This window comes from Scardinius erythrophthalmus (genome assembly GCF_964197995.2).
Source record: "Scardinius erythrophthalmus genome assembly, chromosome: 9".
Classification (NCBI taxonomy): domain Eukaryota; kingdom Metazoa; phylum Chordata; class Actinopteri; order Cypriniformes; family Leuciscidae; genus Scardinius; species Scardinius erythrophthalmus.
This window is the reverse complement of record NC_138229.1, coordinates 40,357,941-40,379,433: the sequence shown is the minus strand read 5'-3', so window position 1 is coordinate 40,379,433 and position 21,493 is coordinate 40,357,941. Positions and strand designations below refer to the sequence as shown.

At 41.0% G+C, this 21,493-nt stretch overlaps 1 protein-coding gene across 1 annotated transcript; it reads left to right on the top strand.

The window, feature by feature from the left end:
- Nucleotides 1-902: 902 nt before the first annotated feature.
- LOC308695275 (uncharacterized protein) lies at nt 903-13,198 on the top strand. Its single transcript, XM_081373356.1, has 3 exons — nt 903-1,026; nt 5,808-5,922; nt 10,595-13,198. Exons 2-3 carry the CDS (start codon nt 5,865-5,867, stop codon nt 11,773-11,775), a joined length of 1,239 nt encoding a protein of 412 aa, XP_081229482.1. The 5' UTR covers nt 903-1,026; nt 5,808-5,864; the 3' UTR covers nt 11,776-13,198.
- Nucleotides 13,199-21,493: the final 8,295 nt, after the last annotated feature.

Below are 21,493 nucleotides of genomic sequence, written 5' to 3'. Positions count from 1 at the left end.
ACTATCTTGCTCTGCTGAGGAGAAAAACTGTGCGCGCTCTTTGGCCACGCTGAGCAGCCAATAGCAGCGTTGCTGATCAATGTTTCTACGATCGATACATATCCCCTTTTAAACCAGCGCATGAACGCGCAGTTATCTCAGATAACTCAATCCAGCGATACTAATCATAAACAACAGGTGAGTTCGAAGAACCCAATTAGCCGGATCATGATTAGCACGATGATATCATCTTGGATGTGTCATTTGATCTCGGATGTAATAAGCAACGTACGAAGAACGAGCCCCAGATAGCAAACATGTTTGTTAATGTTGACATTACATTTCAGTTGTATTTTGTTTTAACAAAAGTCGTCACCTTTATTTCTATAGTGCTTTATCCAATACAGATTGTTTCAAAGCAGATTAATAATGAAAAATTATGGAAAATAATGATTCAATGCAAACAGAGTTCAATGTTACTGTAAAGCAGCTCTAAAAAGACAACAGTGTCATTGATCAGCTGAAGTCAGTTCAGTAACATTGATCGAACAATATTCTTTTTGTTAATTTCAATGTTGATTCAACAGCAGTGAGTTCTGGAGTTTTTAATGTAAATCTTAATATCTCTTAATAACGCTCACATTTTTTTTTTTTTTCATCTAACTTTAAAATTAAGTCAAAATTTATATTAAACAACTGTTGAAGGAGTCCAGAAGGTAAATACAAATCCAAACTCCTTAGCAGGCATTTAAAGTTTGAATCTTTATCCCAAATCAAATATTTGGGGAGATGAATTTTTGGGGTATAATCTAAAAAAAAAGAACAGATTTTATCTTTGTTGTCTTGTCTCTAATCTATGACGGTTAGATAGTGTAATAGAGATTAGTTTCCGCCAGTAGAGGCGCTCGTGTAACCGAAGCACTGAAACACACCCGAGTGTATGAGAAGAAGAAGAGAAGTGAGCGAGGGAAGGGATTCAAGGGAACATAAACATGAGGAGTGGAACACAGCCGTTCATTCTGCTCTAAATCTTATGTGTTTCAGACGGTGAGTATATTCATTTGATCATTTATTAGGAGACATCTACATCCAAAAGGTTAAAGGAGTCAGCTGATTTAGTGAATCACTCAGACATTAATCGAAATAAACCGACTGATGTTGTAGATTACGCTCGTGAAACGTAAACTCGTTACTGACTGACTGGTTTTTCACATTATATATATTTTTTTAATATTCGGAGTTGTTTTCATTTTATGCCATGAACAAATGCAACCTGTTTTTAATGCTAAATCTAATGTCAACATAAACATCAGCTAGAGGAGTTAGAAGTTAAAGTTAATAAAATAAAATAAATAAAATATTTGAATTGTTTCTAAACAGTTAAAGAAACAAAACCTGGATAACTGAGAGCGATTGTAAGTGTGACGAGCAACAGCAGCCACAATAGACCTTATTCACGGCAGCGCCATCTTTGATTTTGCCCGGGGATGAAAGCGGGGCTGTGAGGGATGGACATGCTGCATCTCTTCAGTGGGTGTTTGGATTGCTCAGATGACGAAACACTGCACAAATATAAGAAATTTCAGTGGAGAAAAAACTCCAGTCCAGACAATATGAGCTGTGGAAAATGATCAGTGATCTAGGAGCTTTATACCGCTTTTTTATAGCATATGCCATTGAAAACAGAGCAAGTCTCTCCCTCAACTGCCATGGCCCCGCTCTGAATAAGGTCTATTCACACAAACAAAGCGTTAGTTTTTGGGTTGTAGAAACTAAACGTTCCCCTAACGTTATTCTAACATTTCCCTAGCCTCAGTTCATGTTTTTTCTTACATATTTGTACATCTTTAATAATAAATAAAACCATATTATATGGACTCAGATATCAGTAGTATTAAATAAGGCTAAACCATATTGTGTTTTTATTTATTGTTTAAATAATAAAAAATAATCTGAGCACGTATCAACCATGAAAGATTAACTAAAATTTAATTTGTCCATTAAAGACTGACTAGATTTCACAGGGTACCCAGATTTGACATTTTTTCAGCACCGAATAACAACGGCTTCATCACAGATTTGTATAATAATGACATTTATTCATAGACATTAAAAAATGAATAAACAATTATTTGACTTAAACTTAAATTTGAGTACATTTGTTTGTTACCACTGAATTTAGCGGGACATCTTTTGGTCTTTAAACAAAAAAATTCTTGATTAACATCATGTTCTTTTCAATTAGTCTCTGTAATAATATTGAGCACGTTTACATGCACACCAGTACGCGGATAACTCACAAAAATCATCTTATTTAAATACTTATTTACTTGATATTTTAATGGTTTTATTTTGGTTCATCTACATCTACGCTGATATGATGATGATACTATGTTAAAATTGCTGAACACCACAATATGAAACACAACCTTGTTTCTCACAATGTAAATTCAAACATAAAAATGGGAAGTCCAAAACTGACTCGAATTTAACACACCAAAGTGGCTGAAGACAACTATAACAGAAATAAATCACAACCTAGATAGACCTATTGCAGAGTCAATGTCAAAGTCAAGTTTTGCTGTATCATAAAACATAAGAAACAACAACAAAAGAACAATCTATGATGGTCCAAATATTGTGGCTATTCTCACATCCAGTCAAAATAGCTCCCATAGTGACTGGCACTGTGACTTGATTTGCACTGGTCTCCTTTTTGAGCACCCATTTCCACTGATTCACAGGAGGCCCAACCAAAGAAATGAACATCAGTGCTGACACCCTTTGGATTTTTAGTTGAGCTCTTAGTGGTGTTATTGTGATGTTCATTTCAGAGAATCCCCTTTCAGAGTCAGCGCTGCTAACAGCAAGTGATTTCACTGCCTCCTGCAGTTTTAGCCATTACAGGAATTTCTGGATGCCCTTTGAAATGTCTGAATCTCTGTCTGACACCGGAAAAGCTGATGTCAAAAAGGTCACAGAGCTCTCGTATCTCATCCTCTCCGTAAAACACGGGCAACGGTGATGGCCAGGCTTCCGGCACAAGAACATTGATTTTGTCAAAAAGTGACATTTCACTTTCAGTCACCATTCTTGAGCGCACACTTTCAGCCATAACATTTGAGGATCACCTGGTGTCACCCTAGGGTCCTTTTGCAGTGTTACCCCATAAAATGTTGTGTTGTCTGGCTAAAAAAGTATCAACTTCTCTCTCTTAACCAGGTGCACAGCTCGAGATAACGATATGTCCCTTGACTGCAAACTTTCAGATAAATCTTTAAGCTCATCCAAAGCATCAAGCATGAGACCCATGTTCTTTATAAAGTCCCCTGATGAGAGCTTTGTTGCAAGACCCTGAAACATGCATCGCTCATCTGCACTGCGTTCAGCATCATGACTGGCTTTGCAGAAGTGAGCGTAAAGCGCCTCATGCATTGTCCACACTGCCTTCGCTGTTCTGTGTGATGAGGCCACCCACCTCACTCTCAGGACTCTGCCAATCCTTTTAACCACAATTCCCAATTCTGAGACGGCAGAACTGAGCTCCCTTTGATTCTTGGGGGATTGGTGGTACAGACAATACAATTTGTCCATGAAACAAAAAATGATCGCAGCCTTTGCGATTTCATTATCGCACTAAGCCATGTGTTTTCCAATTAGGAAACAAGTATTCATGGACATTTTTGTCTCTGTCAATAGTGCCAAGCTGGAGTGCGAGCCAACTACCTTGCAGTTAGCCTTACGTTCGTCACAAGGTTATGATAGTTTTACATTTTAATATCGTTTCAATTTTGTTTTAAATTTCAGTTTGGTTTTAGTTAGTTTCATCAATGATTTTGTTAGTTTTAATTTATTTTTCAAGAAAAAACTGAAAAATTCAGACAAACTAATTCATATTAAAGAAGATTAAGGCCCCGTTTACACGTACATGGTTATTTTGAAAAACGGAGACATTTCCCTTCGTTTGCGCCCTTCGTTTACACGCAAACGGAGGATTTGCCAATGAAACCGATTCTTTCTAAAAACTCCGGCCAGAGTGGAGATTTTGAAAATCTTCGTTTGCACGTTTGCATGTAAACAGAGAAAACCGGAGTTTTAGGTAGCAACGTCACAGAATGTGACTATTTTCGGGATTCTGATTGGCTAAGGTGGGCTTGCGTTTCTCGTTACACTGCCACCTACAGGTTTGGCATGCTCTTGACAGCATATACACAGGTTCGTGTGCACGATGTTATTTTTGAAAACGAAGAGGGGTGAAATGTCCGTTTATGAAAATATATACCTACGTGTAAACGTAGCCTAAGTCATGTGTGTCTGTCTGTTTGTGTATGCGCGTGTGTTACAGTCCTTCATTGAGCGGTTAATCGCCTCAGCAACTTAACGCGCATACAGGCATTTCCCTAAACAGCCACAGGTCAGATTTTCTGCCACAGTAAAGAGCTTATTAATAACAAAAAAAATATTTATTTTTGCTAATTATTATTTTATTTCAGTAACTGTTTAAAACTTACACTTGTTGAAACTAGGCTACTGTACTGTATGTTTGATTTATGTTGAAGTGCTTGGGGCATGGCTTTTAATTTTTGTTTTTGTGATCAGACTCACAAAAACTAGCCTATATACAAATTTGGATTTAGATTTAATGTCAATATATCGATTATCGGCTTTCGAATATAAATAATTTTCGTTATCGGCCAAATTTTCATATTGTTGCATCCCTAGTTGGCATTTTATTAAATTTTAGTATCTGAGAGTGTTAATGAAAAGAAGAAAAAGAAGAAACTTTTAGATATCAATCCTCATATGCGATGGACATCGATGCAAGGACGTTGGGCCCCTGTCACAGAACCAAGGAGAGTGGGCCCCTCACCAAACACCCAAGACTGCTTTGTTTTCACTACGATTTACAACCTTTATTTATAAGTTAATAATGCATTAAAACATTAGAATATAGCCTTTTCAATTAAGAAATCATTGCTTTAAAAAGATCAAGTGAAAAATTTGTAATAAAATGAACAAAAAAACATTAGCCTACATATAATTTTTGTTGCTATATTTATCACTTTGTCAATCACTCTGTTTCAGGAGAGACTAAGTGAACGGTAATTCAGTGGATTCACACCCTTATTCATACACGGTTGTCACTCCTGAAACAGTGTGGTAGTGTGTTAGCAGCATGAAAAACTAAATTGCAATAGTGAATGGGATAGACCTATATACAGATAGCTTGCAAAGCGTGCTTCCTTTATAATCACTGAACCTGTCAATCACTTCAGTTCAGTTTTGCACTCTTTCGGAAACTCATGTTATAATCAAAGAAGGACAATGAATCTCTTATTTATATTTAGTCTTCACTGTTTGTTATAATGAAAGGATTAGCGTGCGTTCAGACCTCAGTGAGCTCGCACTGAAAGAAAACTATGGCAATTTGGGTGGAGGGGATCCTGACTAAAATAAACGCGTCTTATTGGCCACTGCATTCATGTGCTCAACAGACTTCTCTATGATTGGCTAGAATGTTCAACGCTGCAACTATTTACGTTGCAAATGTTTTGTTTTACACTCTGTTCAGAGCACAAACAAGGTCCGTTGAATGCAGGTGAAATCAGCGGGTATCTAATTACATCTGTCAGACGCCCCTGGACATCGGTTATGCTCATCTTTGGTAGCTCCTTTGAAGGCATCTTGAGTAAACTAGCTTTATATTTAATAAAGCACTACAAAGGATCGGAAGCAGTAACGATGCAACCTTTGAGCAACGTTGAGCAACCTGTTCAACAGAGCATGGAAGTTTGTTTTGCATAACCTACATTCCCATCTTCCTACAGGTGAAGAAGACAGCAGAAGGAATTACTCCAGGAGAAACAACTGACATTATTTTAAAGATGGATTTTGAGGAAGAACCCTGCAGAAGGAGAGATGAAGATTCAGAGGAACAAACAGGTTGGTGCTCCCTTTTGAAGTGGACCACTGTGTCTTGGATTGACGCTATGGGGAAAGTCATCAGTGTATCCGGTGTCTGAAGCATGTGTGAACACAGTCCAATTTCATTGGCTGACAAAGTCATAAGCGGAAGTATAAGAGGGTGCCCGTAATACACGCCATCAACTCTTTTGTCTTCCACTTGTTTGTATGCGCGTGTAAGACAAACACTCCGGTGGAGTGCATCCGACTCACGAGGAAGCTGGATATCCTCATCATGATGCATTCGTGGTAAGGAGCTTTGTTCTTCTTTGATTCCTCCCGAGAGATGGTAATCTAGCGTTTGCATAAGCACGTTCGGCGCTCGAGGAAGTTGGAGGCAGTAATAGCAATGCACTGATGATAGCAGACTCTGTTCTCGCTTGACTCTCGTTAGTAAGACAATCTAACGTTTGAATGGAGCGCGTTCAGCTCTCAAGTTGAATGCATTCTTTGTGATGCAGTTTCTGTGAGAAGCTCCACCCATGGTTATTAGGGTTCCTAATCTCATTATTAATGTGGAATGTCTAATTCTAAGGAATTGGATGCAGAGAGTGTTGAGGTGGATCAATCTGCTCCCTCTGCTGTCCACACACTGGAGAAGGTTGTACTATCTCCTGAGGCAGAATTGGCCATCAGTACCACAAAGCACATGGCAAATGAAATTGGGCGTTGGTTGCTATATTTTCCACGGAGATGCATTTGTGATGAGAGCAACCACAGGGAACTACACTAACCTTTTCCACTGGTGGCACTTGCGCTACTAACTTTTTCAGTTACTGGCGCAAAACATGATTTGGTCGCACAAATTGTTTATAGTAAGCCGCTCTGGATAATAATGAACAATAATGAAATTGTATTGCATACAGATGTGTTTTTTATTTTACTTGCCATCTTTTAAACCACATGCCTTCATGTTTTGTTTTCTTTAACATTGGTGGGGATAGATTTACTGCAATAGAAAATACAGTACACAATAAAGTGCAAAATGGATTTCAACATGCTATGGTTGGCACAGATGGGCAGACTCCTGAACTCTTAAGTAGTGATGCACCGATGTGAAAATTGTGGCCGATACGATAATAACCGATATTAATATTGCTGTTATGGCCGATATCGATATCTCTGTATAGAAAACAAATTTACTGATAATCAAATAAAGAGAAATTTTCCAAAACACCTTTTTTTTTTTTTTTTTTTTTACTTTAGAAATGACTTATGTTGGGCACCTTTACCTGTGTGCAAAATATGTCACACATAGGACACACATGCATTATAATGCATTGCATTGCATATAATGTGTGCTGGTCTAAAATTAAGAAACCCCTAGAAAACAGTAAAAAAAACAAAGGAAAAAAAAAAAACAAAAAAAACAGGTGTACAATGAAGATAGGCTACTTAATTTATTTTTCCAATAACCAAATATGATACTAAATAGCACAGGGAAAAGGGCTTCTATTTGTGACGTGCTGTCTTTGCATTTGAACATTTTAAACAGGACAGGCACGGGCGTAATTTCCTATGGGGACAGGGGGGACATGTCCCCCCCACTTTTCAAAATCCCGTTTATGTCCCCCCCACTTTCAAATTCGTTTGTTTATGATTTTATTTATTTTTTTCGCTCACCGTCATTGCCACGGATGAGCAGGGCAAAGAAAGCTCGTGCCGATGTGCGCTGCCGCGTCCAGGAACGTCGCGTCCACACTCTAAAAATAGCTCAATGAAAGTTCTAATGAGCAGGGAGCGCTCCTGATGCGCGCACACACGCACACGACGCACAGACAGCGCGCCAGAATCGAACAATAACACACACATGTATGCCAAAATGCCCGTTTTATCGAGTATCCTCACAAGAACATTCTTAAATGAGTTAAATAAAATCTTAAATGAAAGTCAAGAGTAAATGAGAAAATTAAATGCGTTAGATCCTGTCAGCGGCAGATCTTAAAGGGACAGCAGCCACTAATTCTCTGTCAGTAAAGTTAACCAAAGAACAAAGGGAACAGAGAAAATCATTGTATGAAAAACTTGTAACTTTAATAAGGATTAATCTATTTGTAATTTATAATTTATGCAGTGCGGACTATTTGATAACCTTATTCAATTTCTGTATATTTCATACCTGTTAAGACAGGAAAGGCTCATACAGGGCCGGATTAACCATTAGGGCAAGCCTATAATTTTTATTATTTAAAAATACTTTTAACATTTAAAAACAGATGTTTTCAAATTTCAAAGCTTGCAATAGGTTCCTAATGGCAACACTGACTTAGGCTACAGGTAGCCTTGAGTAAATTAACTTGTCTAAGAAAATGATTCATAAAACGTATAAATATCAGTTGAGCCGTTTACTTTCGTCACTGACACAGACGGAAATGAAAAGACTATCAGTCAAAGTTCAGCTAGGAGGGGAAGAAATAGGCCAGGATAAGAATACTGAGAGAATAAGAAATATGAAGATGAGGAGAGAGGTATTGACAAATAATCTAATGACAATCTTTTAAATAGCCTATTTCTTATAATTTTTTGGCCTTCAAAAGTCCTAAATTGCACATATGTAGGTCAGAGAAATCCAAATTTTCTCGGGGGAGCATGCCCCCGAACCCCCCTAACTACAGGGGGCCTTGAGTCTTCATGCCCAGGGCACAGGAAATTCTTAATCCGGCCCTGGGTAAATATGACATTTATTATTGGTTTAAGTGAGGATTGTTTAAAGTTCACTTAAATTAAAAGTTGTTATATTTTTGAAGCCTAATAAATGTTTTGGGGAAAAAATAATTTATCGAGACATCGGTAGCTATTAATATCAGTGATACAGGCCTTCATTCATAAAAAGATGCTATTAAACAATTAGGCTATTTAAATACTGTCTTTATGTTGTTTCTACATTACAATGGAAATTGAGTCTCACTTTATTTCAATTTTATTTACACAAAACATTAATAGTGAACATGTTTTACTTTATAAAATTATTCTCTCACATCTTGGCAATCAACTTGTAATCTAACTTGTTGTAATCAACTTTATTAAACAATAAAAAAGTAAGACATATTTTTGTTATACTTAGTACCCTACTATTCTTTTTGGCAGAATTTATCATTATAATCAACTTAATTATTTTCAAAATTATTATTAATTATTTTGTATCACCATAGTCCCCAAATGTATGTAAATGCAGGAAATGGGATTCAAATCGAAACAATTTTCCCCCATTTTGTGTCCCCCCCACTTCTCAAACCAAAGTTGCACCCTTGAGGACAGGCATTAGCTGCATAAATGTTAGCCAATACAAACATATTTATAGAAAACAGTTGACAATAAATAGACAGGAGTCCAATAATAGCATAACGAATCACTTATTCTAAAAATAATATCAAGTAGGCTAAGTTTGACGAATCCGACATATAACGAGGGCTGTGTTGTAAAACGTCCGTCATTTAACGAATTTTAAAAACACGGATGGATAATACAATATGCTTTCCGACATTTTGACAGAAAAAAACCCAAGCAAGAACAAAATTTAAACTATAGCCCGTCAATTTTCATTTTACAATTATCTTCTCTCTGTGTGTGCGCGCACGCGTCCGTATTAGTGAGAGAGAGAGAGCTCGCGAGTCGCGCAGATACAATGGTACGTTTTAATCTAAGTAACGGTCGCGGGGCTGAAGCCAACTTGATGTGTTGAATGCTCAGAGCACGTTATAAAACGTATTCTTAAAATACACATTTCTGTTTTAATAAATGTTCATAGTAAATCATAGCACATTGCCTAAAACATAGGTACAAAAATAATCAGTGATACATTTGCGACCCATTAAAAATTTTGGTCGCAATGGCATTTCAAAAGGTCGCATATGCGACCATTTTGGTCGCAGTGTAGTTCCCTGAACCATGGCCGATTTGACACAGGATTAAAGCAGGTTCTTGGCAAAACGGGAATCGGAAACCGCTCTTCTATCGTCTGTTTCAGATGCACGCTAAGCAGTGCTTGATTGCGATGTTATATAGGCCAGGACTTCCCTTGCTATGAAGGCATAGAAGCTGGAATATTTTCTAGATTTACGGGAGATAATGAGTTAGGGGATGCTACCACTAGATGTGATATGTACCTCTTTTTATGGATGCGCCGCCTTGTGTTGATGCTTGGACTCCAGCTAAAGTAAAGTAGTCAATGTATGCTATACCCACTATGCTTGAGCATATTCTCACCCAGTGAGGCAGGCATTGGTTCCCTGAGAAGGGGAATGAGAGTTTCTGATTGCCATCCCATTGGGCCTGTCTGCATGTCTCCTTCAGACATAAAAAGTTGATTATGTGTATTATGGGCACCCTCTTATACTTCTGGGGGCTTTGCTAATGATGTCATGGACTGTTGCCAGCCAATGATATTGGAGTGTGTTCACATGTGCTTCAGACACTGGTCAAGCTGATGACTTTCCCCACAGCGTCAATCCAAGTTGCAGTGTCTTGTTCCCCTTCTCAGGGAAACATGGTTAGAGTCATAACCTGAGACGGTTTCCTTAATTCTCTTTAATGACTGCTGAGGAACAATAAAAAAAACTTTTAAAAATGTAACTTGTTCAGCTACATTTCTTTTTTTCGCATTTGTCCTCCTTTATTTTGAATTGTGGGAATTTGATATGTTGATTTTTAGACTCGATGGAAGTGACTGGAGACAAACACCATCGGATTCAAAAACCTCATCATTTAAAGAATGAAGATGGAATTGCAGTCGTTTCAAAGACTGGAGAGGATGTCACAAAACAACAAGCTGGAAAATCTGGAAATCCAGTCGTTATGAAGACTGGAGAGGATGCCACACAAAAACAAGCTGGAAAATCTGGAAATGCAGTCGTTTCAAAGACTGGAGAGGATGCCACACAAAAACAAGCTGGAAAATCTGGAAATGCAGTCGTTTCAAAGACTGGAGAGGATGCCACACAAAAACAAGCTGGAAAATCTGGAAATCCAGTCGTTTCAAAGACTGGAGAGGATGCCACACAAAAACAAGCTGGAAAATCTGGAAATCCAGTCGTTTCAAAGACTGGAGAGGATGCCACACAAAAACAAGCTGGAAAATCTGGAAATCCAGTCGTTTCAAAGACTAGAGAGGATGCCACACAAAAACAAGCTGGAAAATCTGGACTCAAAGGATATTTCTCTTGCACAGAGTGTGGAAAATGTTACATGCATAAATTAGACCTTAAGCGACACATGAGAATTCACACGGGAGAGAATCTGTTCACATGCTCTCAGTGTGGAAAGAGTTTCATACATAAAAGACACCTAAATGAGCACACAAGAGTTCACACTGGAGAAAGACCGTTCACATGCACTCAGTGTGGAAAGAGTTTCAAGCGCAAAAGCGTTCTTAACAGTCATCTGCGCTCTCACACTGGAGTGAAGTCCTTCAGCTGTGATCAGTGTGATAAAACATTTGTTTTGGCATCTAGCCTAAAAGCACACCTTAAAGTTCATGTAGATGTGAAGCCACACATTTGTTCTTTTTGTGGGAAGAGTTTTTTAGAAATGCACTCTTTAAAACAGCATGAGCGTGTACATACTGGTGAAAGACCTCATATGTGCTTTGAATGTGGGAAGACCTACACTACATCCAGTGCTTTAAAATCACACCAGAGAATTCATACTGGAGAGAAACCATATGAGTGCTCACACTGTGGAAAGAGTTTCTCTTACTCAAAGTCCTTGAAAGATCACGAGAGAGTTCATACTGGAGAGAAGCCGCACCAGTGCTCTTCATGTGGGAAGAGTTTCAACCAAATATCTCATCTACAGACTCATAAGAAAAAGCATTGCCCGAAGTTGCCTCAATGAGCAAATGTCCATGTTCAGATCCATCACTCACAAATAATACTCTCACAAGGAAATCATTTAACATTCAGATTAAATGTGCACTATGTAACCTTTTTTGTTCAAATTTAAATAACGAGTCAATATACATCAATCCTTCTTTCAGAATGTGTTTTTGTCTTACCCTAATTCACTGTGGTAAGCCCGTTGTAAGTGTTTATAGTTTAGACCAAGCGCAATGTTTTTCGTGCGAAATTGCGTACTTGCGTCACTCGTCCATAAGTGTCTCATCATATCCATAAATACAGAAAAGTTGCTCCGGCTACTTTGACCCGTGTGGGAGTGGCATAGGTTAGTCGACACAACAAGCCAGAAAGGTTGACATGGAGAAGCTAAATCTCAAACCTCTGGGGAATCACATACGCCGAACAGAGGAGAGTCTGCTGACAAAAAGAGAACAGAACTTTATTTTCAAGGAAGTACAGTGTCTATTAATGGGTAAAGCTACAGTAATGTCTTCAGCTAATCAGCTTGAGTTCCTTTTCTTCTAAGCTGGTTATATCTCTTAAGGCTAGTAGTCAATGTTTTATGAGCAATTAGATAACCATATTCATTCGCACAGTCACGTTGAGCCAAAGCACCAAAACAATGGTATTTACAATCCCCCTTGTATTATACTGTATAATGAAATGGAAATGTGTCTTGTGTGGATGTTCTGTTCCAGTGTCCTGACAAAACTCAGCCTCAAAGGGAAAAAGACATTGTCTATATTTTTTTTGTAATTGTGTTTGCAGGGGTTGTTTATTAGTAGAGGCATGTGACCATACCAAAGGAATAGTCTCCAGAAGAGTTCAACGGCGGCCCAGATGAGAAGAGTACTTCCGAAAATTATGATTCACCTGTGACCCTTACTAAAGTTTCCATACCATACAAGAAAGCTTTTTTTCTGGATAGTTTTATTTAAAATGATTTTCTAATTGTGCTGCTGTGAATAATGCTAAAGTCTTAGGTGACACACATAACTGGAGTCTTAAAATTAATTCTTTGAATTTCAAACTATTCCTTTGTCTCTATACTTTGTGCACATTCACACGCTTAATCTCTGATAAACCTTCATCAATATTCTTTCAGCTTCTCTCTGAACTGCTGATACAGGAATTGAGAAATTGATAGAATTGATTGAAATTTTGTGGTGACAGCATCTGGAACAAAGGTAGTATTTTTGTTTAGCCGAGCATCCAAAAACCTCTCCAAACAAGTGTTTTAGGTTTGTCATTTTATTGAACATAACACCTACGCATATGAACAGAAACCACAATAAATCATAAAATACTTCTAATTATAAAAATGGAATTGATATGTTATTAAAAAAAAAGACAAATAGACATAACCATGCCGGCTTTTACATTTTACTTGCCAAGTGTTCAATAAAACTCTCCAACTGATTCAATTCATGTTTTGTTGTTGTTGTTGTTGTTTTGAAAAACAACTATTTACACACACAAACACTACAATGAAACAAACATTACTGCAAATCAGATATATAACATTATAATAACTATAAAAAACAACAATTATTTATGAAATGATGAAGAGTGTGAATTGTGAGGCAATATGAACCTTTATCATTATTTGTGTATACTATTATCACAGAGTGTTACCACATTTTGTTTTGTCAAAAACTCTATAACTCTATATTTCTTTCCTCCCTAGATTTTTGAGCTTGTGTGCCAATCCTGGAAACAGTTCCTGCTGGCCACAAAGCAAAGTGCCATTGTGCAGGAAACGTATTGTTTTATTTTGGCACCTCGCACACCTTTTCCGTCCCAGAGTGCTATCTTCTTGTACATATGCAGGCCTGAACATTTGTGAAGGCTGGTGTTAAGTTGTGTCTAGTTGGGCTGCTTCAAGACACTCCTTTGTGAGCTTCTGGAATGCTTTCTGCGTCAGTGGCAGCAAACGCTTGGCCTTCATCTGCTCTTTATGCAGGATGAATGCATTAACAATTGCAATGTCCAAGAGATGCTGAAACAGCTTCTTGTACCACTTTCGGGTCTTATGTAACACATTATAGAACCCGATCAGTGCATCAGACAGATCGACTCCTCCCATGTACTTGTTGTACTGGAGCTTAGGAATGGGAATGGTCCTCCTCATCCACTGACCCTGGTGCACCATCATTCTCTTGTTGACAGTTTGTCCTCCATATGCCTTATGTATTGAGGAACACATGACCACCTCCCATGTGTCCATCCATTTAACCAAAAAATCCATCTTTCCTTATCCATATGATGGTTCCCTTTTAGCTTTTTTGGGCATGTAATTTTCCCATGTCTGTGGAAAGCCCTTTCTTCTCGTTCTGATTGTGCCACATGCACCCGTCTGTAGCCCTGCTTGGTCTTTGAAAAGGTCTTGAAAATTGTCCACATACAGTTTGTATACAGTGCCTAGCAGAGCAAAGCCTAACAGGGACATGTGGCCCTTACGTGTGGCCCTTTTCCCCTCATACACAAAGAAATTCCATGTGTATCTGGTAATTGATTCAGCCAGAACAAAAAGCTTGAAGCCCCACCTAGTGGGATTGGCCTTCATATATTGCTTAAGGCCAATATGAGCTTTGTTTGCCAAAATCCTCTCACCAATTGAAAGATGTCCATTTGGTTGGTAAAATGTCTTGCAGGCAGTGATGAGGTCTATGTAGAGAGGCTTTATTTCGTACAGAGGGTCATATTAATCAGTGCATCATCAAATGGACCAAAAATTATCCCGGGACATCACTGAAGGTGGGAAACTAAAATCGTAACCAGCTTTTTGACCAGTTATCACTCAGTTCACAAGGTCCATGTAAATGATCAGAGACAAATAACCATTCAATTCGTTCAAGGTGAGAGTTTGCCAGTTGTATTTTTGCTCAGAGTTAGACAATTTTTCTGCGTGTGCATTTGTATTCGGTATGATCGATCTCCGAGACCACACTTTTGCTGAAGAACAACTGAAATAACTGGATTGGAGAATACAGCTCATCAGTTCTGAGCTGTGGTCCAGGAGGCCGTTTAGGTGCACACCTGGGCATTGGTGGTGCCTCAGAAAGATTGTGCCACATGTCCATTTGTTCTTCTGAACTGACAGACATGGTTTGTGTGGCGTTTCTGGGTTTGGAGGTATGTGGCATGGTAGCACTGGAGGATTTCAAACCAACACGGCTCCTGGTTACCCTGGCATCTGAGGATAGTCTGTGTGAAGGAGGAGGAGACTTTGATGTTGGTCCTGCTGATGCCTTTGAAGTGCAGGTGGTTTGGGTCTTTATTTATTTTTTCTGACACACTGAGGCTGCTGCTCTTCATCAGAGGACTCTCTAAAAAGTTATCAATACAAAATATCAGTAATACTCTCTAAAAATTTGAGTCAAGTGGGTTCCACATAGCTTTAAGTTATCTCAACAAACAAAATGTAAGTTGTATTTACTAAAAAAAAGTTTGTGTAAAGTTATTTTAAATGTTGCATGGACTAAAGAAATCCTAGTAAAGTCACTATTACATATACATAATGTTATGTTGTAAAGAAATCCTAGTAAAGTCACCATTACATATACTTAATGTTATGTTAAATTTATGAACATTTAGTATGCAATAAACATTTAAGGATTTCAGTTGCTTTGTAATTACAATACTTTTCCATACAAGTGGTCAAGAAAACCATTAAATAATCAGAGTACTATTTTTTAGAAACAAATAGTTTTTTATTTGCAATACAACCTTGAACTTGTAATTTTTTTTCTTTTTTTCAATAAATTCTACAAATGAGCATGACAACTCGTGTCTAACATGCACCCCAAAGTGCTACAGAACTTGACCCTTATAGAAAGGAATATTTATGACTGGCATGTTTTTTTATACAAAAAAGAAAATCAAAAACAATATAAACAGCAGCATAGTACTGGAATGAGAACGTACTCGGTTACCTAACGTAACCTCGGTTCTCTCTAGAAGAGGGAACGAGTATTGCGTAAGTTGCTTACGCTACGGGTAAAGTTGTCTTTTCTCGAGACCTGAAGCCAAAAATGATCCTTCATTTTGTATTTATTGTCAACGCAGTGCGGCAGCCAGCAGACCATAGCAGGCTGTATAAGCGTGCTCATTGGCTGTCCTGCGGCAACTGCAGCAACCTACCAGTGAGCCCTGCGTGACGTCACGCCCAATGAGCCCGCCTCAGCCCGCCAGAATGGGTGTGGCTAGCGTGTATAAAAGAGGGCCGACATTCAGGTGGCCCGGCACGTGCGCGGCTCTCAGCGAGCGCAACGAGTGATGAGCCCACACGAGAAGGCGTTCTGTCAGTTTGCAGAGATTCCTGGATCTGACACCGCCCTGTCGGTTCACGTAGGACACCACGGACATGTTGTCTGAGACGGACTAGCACATGCTGGTCCCGTATATGTGGGAGGAAGCGCTTGAGCGCGTTCTCGACCGCTATCATCTCCAAACAGTTTATGTGGAGGCATTTCTCCTGGTCTGACCACAGGCCAATGACCGGTTTGCCCTCGAAGAGAGCATCCCAACCTAAGTTGGATGCGTCCGTCGAGATAACTTTTCGGTCCGAGACGGCTCCCATTGTCACTCCCTGCTGGTACCAGTCGGCCGCTAACCAGGGTCTCAGTGCTGAAACGCAGCTCTGAGTCACTCTAATTCGTATGCCGCCGGACGCCCAGGCTCGGTGAGGCACTCGAGCGTTCAACCAGCGTTGTAGCGGGCACATACGCAGTATACATCTGCAGTAGCCATGACAACGGGGACTGACAGAGCGTGAAGCTTTGACGGTGGTCCGGCCGCAGCGGGACTTAACCGTCTTTTCCTCCTTCGAGCTGCTAGGAGGACTTCACAGGCTCTGGTTTCAGCGCGATCTTAGGCCGGGGTCCCTGCGGGGAGGCGGCCTGTTGCGGCTGGTCGAGCGCGATCTAGGGCGGCCGCTGGACGCTGGGCGGAGCTTTGCGCAGGCTGGTCGCGAGGACGGCGTGCGGCTGAGTTCGAGCGTCGAGGCAGGAAAAGGTTCATAGCCTGCGTGGTTTTCTGTACCTCTGAGAAGCGGTCCACGATCCCGTTAACCGCTGGGCCGAAGAGGCCGGTGGGGGAGAGCGGGGCGTTGAGGAAAACAGCACGCTCGGACTCCCTCATGTCGGCGAGCGTCAACCAGAGGTGCCTCTCTGTGACGGTCAGCGAGGACATGCACCTTCCAAGAGCCTGGGCAGCGGATTTTGTGGCACGAAGGGAGAGATCCGTTGCACTGCGCAGATCCGTGATAGAAGCAGGATCCGAGCCTCTCTCGTCCAGAACACATGGAGGAGATCGGCTTGGAGGATCTGTAATACTGCCATGGAGTGCAGGGCTGATGCAGCCTGTCCGGCGGCGGAGAAAGCGCGGCCAACGAGGGCTGATGTAGTCCTGCAGGCTTTGGATGGGAGGGCAGCCTTTGAACGCCATCCAGACGGCGGGCAAAGGTGCGCTGCAACCGCCTCTTCCACGGGGGGAATGGCATTATACCCCTTCTCGGCGGCGCCGTCAACCTGTGAGAGCGCCGAGGAGGCATGGGAATAGACTCTCGCGGAGAATGGTGCATTCCACGATTTAGAAAGCTCATTGTGGAGCTCTGGCAGGATGGGTGCAGTCCTGGATGCGGGTGTTCGGCGGCGGCGGCAATGTAGAAAGCAGCAGTCAAGTCTGTTCGGCGCTGGCTCTTTCGGCGGTGACCACTTGAGGCCAAGCTGGTCAACGGCCTAAGTGAGGAGGCGCAGAAGTTCCGCATCCTCGCCGGCTTGAGTACGGCCGGATTCCTGGACTGACGAGGAGGCGGTGGACCACTCCTCGCTGTCAGAGGCCAGGATGGAGCAGCTGTAAGCGGCGGCGTCCTCATCCAGCTCATCCGCTTCATCCCCTGAAACGGCGGCGGCACGGGCGAGTGCCGGCGGCTGCGCGGCCGGGAAGGGGGGGCGGAGAAGGACGGAGAGAAGCTCGAGGGAAGGGTTCCGGCGAGCTTTTAGGCGCCACATCGGTCTCCTGTGGTCTCTGGGAGCAGCGCTTCTTTCTGCGCAGCCCAGCAGAGACAGGCGGAGTGACAGCTTCGTTGAAAGCTTCAAGTCGTTGAAAGCTCACCGCCCGTAGAGAGTGCGGTGGCGGCGTGTTCGCGGCCCAGGCAGAGAGCGCAGATGAGGTGGCGGTCTCCGTTGCTGAGCGCGGCTTGGCACGAGCCGCAGGAAAAGCGAGGCATTTTTATAAAAACGCCCCATGCTCTTTTAGAGAGAGAGAAAGTGTGTGTCGCAGCGGCGAACACACACGGCAGAAAAAGGATATGTCGCCGGATGGTGTAGCAGGCACGGATGGCTGAAGGCGGCGAAGACGGACGGCTTCCTTAGACGCTTCCTAAGCTTGCTGGTCGCTGAATTCAACGGCGGCGGCTCTCAAGATCCAGCGATGCGAAGAGCTTCGCTGAAGACATGAAAATCAGAATTTCAGCCTGTGAGCCCCTCTTTTATACATGCTAGCCACACCCATTCTGGCGGGCTGAGGTGCGTGGAGGGCGCGACGTCACGCCGGGCTCACTGGTAGGCTGCTGCAGTTGCCGCAGGACAGCCAATGAGCACGCTTATACAGCCTGCTATGGTCTGCTGGCTGCCGCACTGCGTTGACAATAATTACAAAATTAAGGATATTTTTTGGACAACTTTACCCGTAGCGTAAGCAACTTACGCAATACGAGAGAACCTCTCGTAAGAGAACTAAACATTGATGAATTATTCCATAAGTTTGTTTTTAAGAACCTGAATTTTGTGTGAAAGTTTGCTTGCATCAAGTTCCATTAACACCTTCTGAAGAAACTCAAAGGTGTACTTGAGATCAGATGGATAGCTCAGATTCAAGCTATATATTACCGCCAAGAGGAGAGCACAAGCCTTGGTGACATCTCCAAGCTGCTGAAGCACTTTCACTCCTTCAACAAGGATCCCAGCATCCAATGGTGGTTGTTCAGGTCCTGCACCTTCAGCTCGCACAATGAAAATTACAATGACTGTATTAGCCAAGTCATTGTCCTAAAACAAAAACAACAAAAGTTAAATAGTTTAAACTAGGCTTGGGCGGTATTCGAATTTTGATACCGTCAAATCCCCTCCCTATTTTACCGGGGTATATGGTATTACCGTGACTAATTAAAAATTATGACATAATGGGCTCAGACGGCGTCACCAAACTGTTGGTTTGTGCCTACACAGTTCAGAAACTGAATGCCAGATCGGGCAAAAAAAACAAATCAAGCCGTGCACCGGTCGACGGCATTAACTGTTATTATGAGCCCGAGCCCACCATTATTCAACATAATACTGTGTGCGTGCAACAAGCAAGAAGTGCCTTTGTAATCCGGTGACGCGTGTCCATTTGATTTTTATTAATAAAACTTTTCTGCAAAGGTGGAAGTTGACGATCGCCATCTCTGTAGTGAGCGCGCATATAGAGAGAAATGCACATCATTGATTAATCAGACTATATTTCTTTTCGTTTTGAATTGTTTCGTTTAAAGAAATTGACGATCACCATCTCCATAGTGAACGATAGAGAGAAATGCACATCATGGATTACAGAGAGTAGGCTAGTCTATTTCTTTTCGGTTTGTATGGTTTCGTTTGCTGAAATTGATGACCACATCTCCGTATGAACGCGCCTAGAGAGAAATGCACATCAAATAATCAGAGTGGCCTTTGTCTTTTCGTTTTGAGAAATTGACGATCGCCATCTGAACGCCATAGAGAGAAATGCACATCATGGATTAATCAGAGAGTAGGCTACCCTATATTTCTTTTCGTTTTGAATTGTTTTGTTTAAAGAAATTGACGATCGCCATCTCCAAGTTTCGGTTAATTTATGAGATTTCAATGCAAGTGAGCATCAATATTGACAGTGTAAGTCTGGCCTTTAAAAACTATTCCATTGTCCTTAAGATGTTTGTATTCAGTCACAAAGTATTTTAAATACTCTTCAAGAGGACTTGGCTTACTTTGTCCACTAAACATGGCTACAGTGAATGGATCAAAATGGCCACAAAATGGCCACCAGTATTGGCCAGAATTGGACACCACTACTTCTGTAAAGTGGGATGCCATCAACGTTTACGCTGAGGTGCACATCATTACTCTCCATCTGACTTAAATAATGACAGATACCCTTTTCTATAATACTTGTACTGGCCACCACATTTAGGCTCCGTTGTGTTATGCCGTGGTGTAGCAAGGAGTGTCCAGAAATCCACAGGCAATAGGTACCCTTGCTTTCTTAATATGGACAATAGACCATTAAGCACTCTGTGTGTCAATCTGTACTCTAAGGCCCACTGTCTCAGTTCGTCCTCAAAGCTGGTCACTTCAGCTTCATTTGGTTCCTGTTCCGAGTCAGTAGAGCAATAGTCCACATCAGTGTCAAAGTCAAAATCATCTGATGTCATAAGAACACTGTCACTCATTAAACTATCTGGGGTCCCAGGCACACCGTCACTGCTGCAACTACTTGGAGTCCCAGGCACACTGCTGCAATTATTTTCAATGCCCTCTTCATCACTGTCAGAATAACGTAGCAGTTGATCGAGTTCTCTTTGGCGTTTTCGCCACTGTCTTACTCTCAAAGTCATCTGTAAACACAGATTAAATAAGATTAATCCAAATTAGTTTAGTTTTACTGTTTATTTGACTGGGCCCTGTACAAAAGGAAAGAGGATGAAATCACAACACATACCTGGTTTAGGTGGTTTATCTCCTAACAGGGAAGGACACCTCACTCCTTACAGCACCTGGGAGACAAAAACAAAATGGGTTAAACACCTTAAAGTTTTCATTCTCCATCACACAGCAGTTAAGTGTTGCAGTTAGGGCTGTCACGATGTTAGATTTTTCACACCACGGTAATCGTGGCCAAAAGAATTCACGATATCGATATATCGCGATATCTATAGAAACCTTGGTAGAAAAAAGTTATCAGTCAAATTCATTTTTACTTTGTTTATTTAGTTAGGAATACTATATAACAAGGAATACTGATAGACACGGCACATACATTTTTACTTGCATTCTCAGTCTATGGCAAATTTTTATGAAGGAAGACAAGCATGTTAAGTTTATCTGGTTTCAAACTGGACCGAAACACTGTCTGAATGTTTCCTGAAGAACTGAAAAGTCTTTCTAATGCAACACTGGTGGCGGGAATGCAAAGGATCTTCTGTGCCAGTTTTGCCAACCTTGGAAACTCCTCATTATCTTTCCACCACTGCAGTGGGTCTTTATCCACAGAAATAGTGGGCAAGGCTGTGTATACAGAAACTTCTTGAAATGCTAGTGTAGATTTCACCATGTCTGCTGATTGTTTTTTCAATTGTTTTTTCATTGTTATTATTTTAAGAATACCAGTCAAGCCTTTTGGGGCCTCAGGGACAAAGAGACACTGGTCCCCTCATCTTCACATTCTCCTCTGGCAGAAGACTCCTGTGAGAGAGTACAAGTGCTACCTACATTGGCAGAAGACTCCTGCGTGAACCGTTGCTCTAGCTGTCTTTTGATTGAATCTGTGTCTTCCACAAAGTTCAACTTGAAGCGGGGGTCAAGTACACAGGCCATGTCAATCACTGTAAAAGAACCAAAGAGAAAATTCATTATTAAAGGAGCTCATTGTCACAAAATCTTGGATCAAGGTATGTGGAGGAAGATTAATTTCTG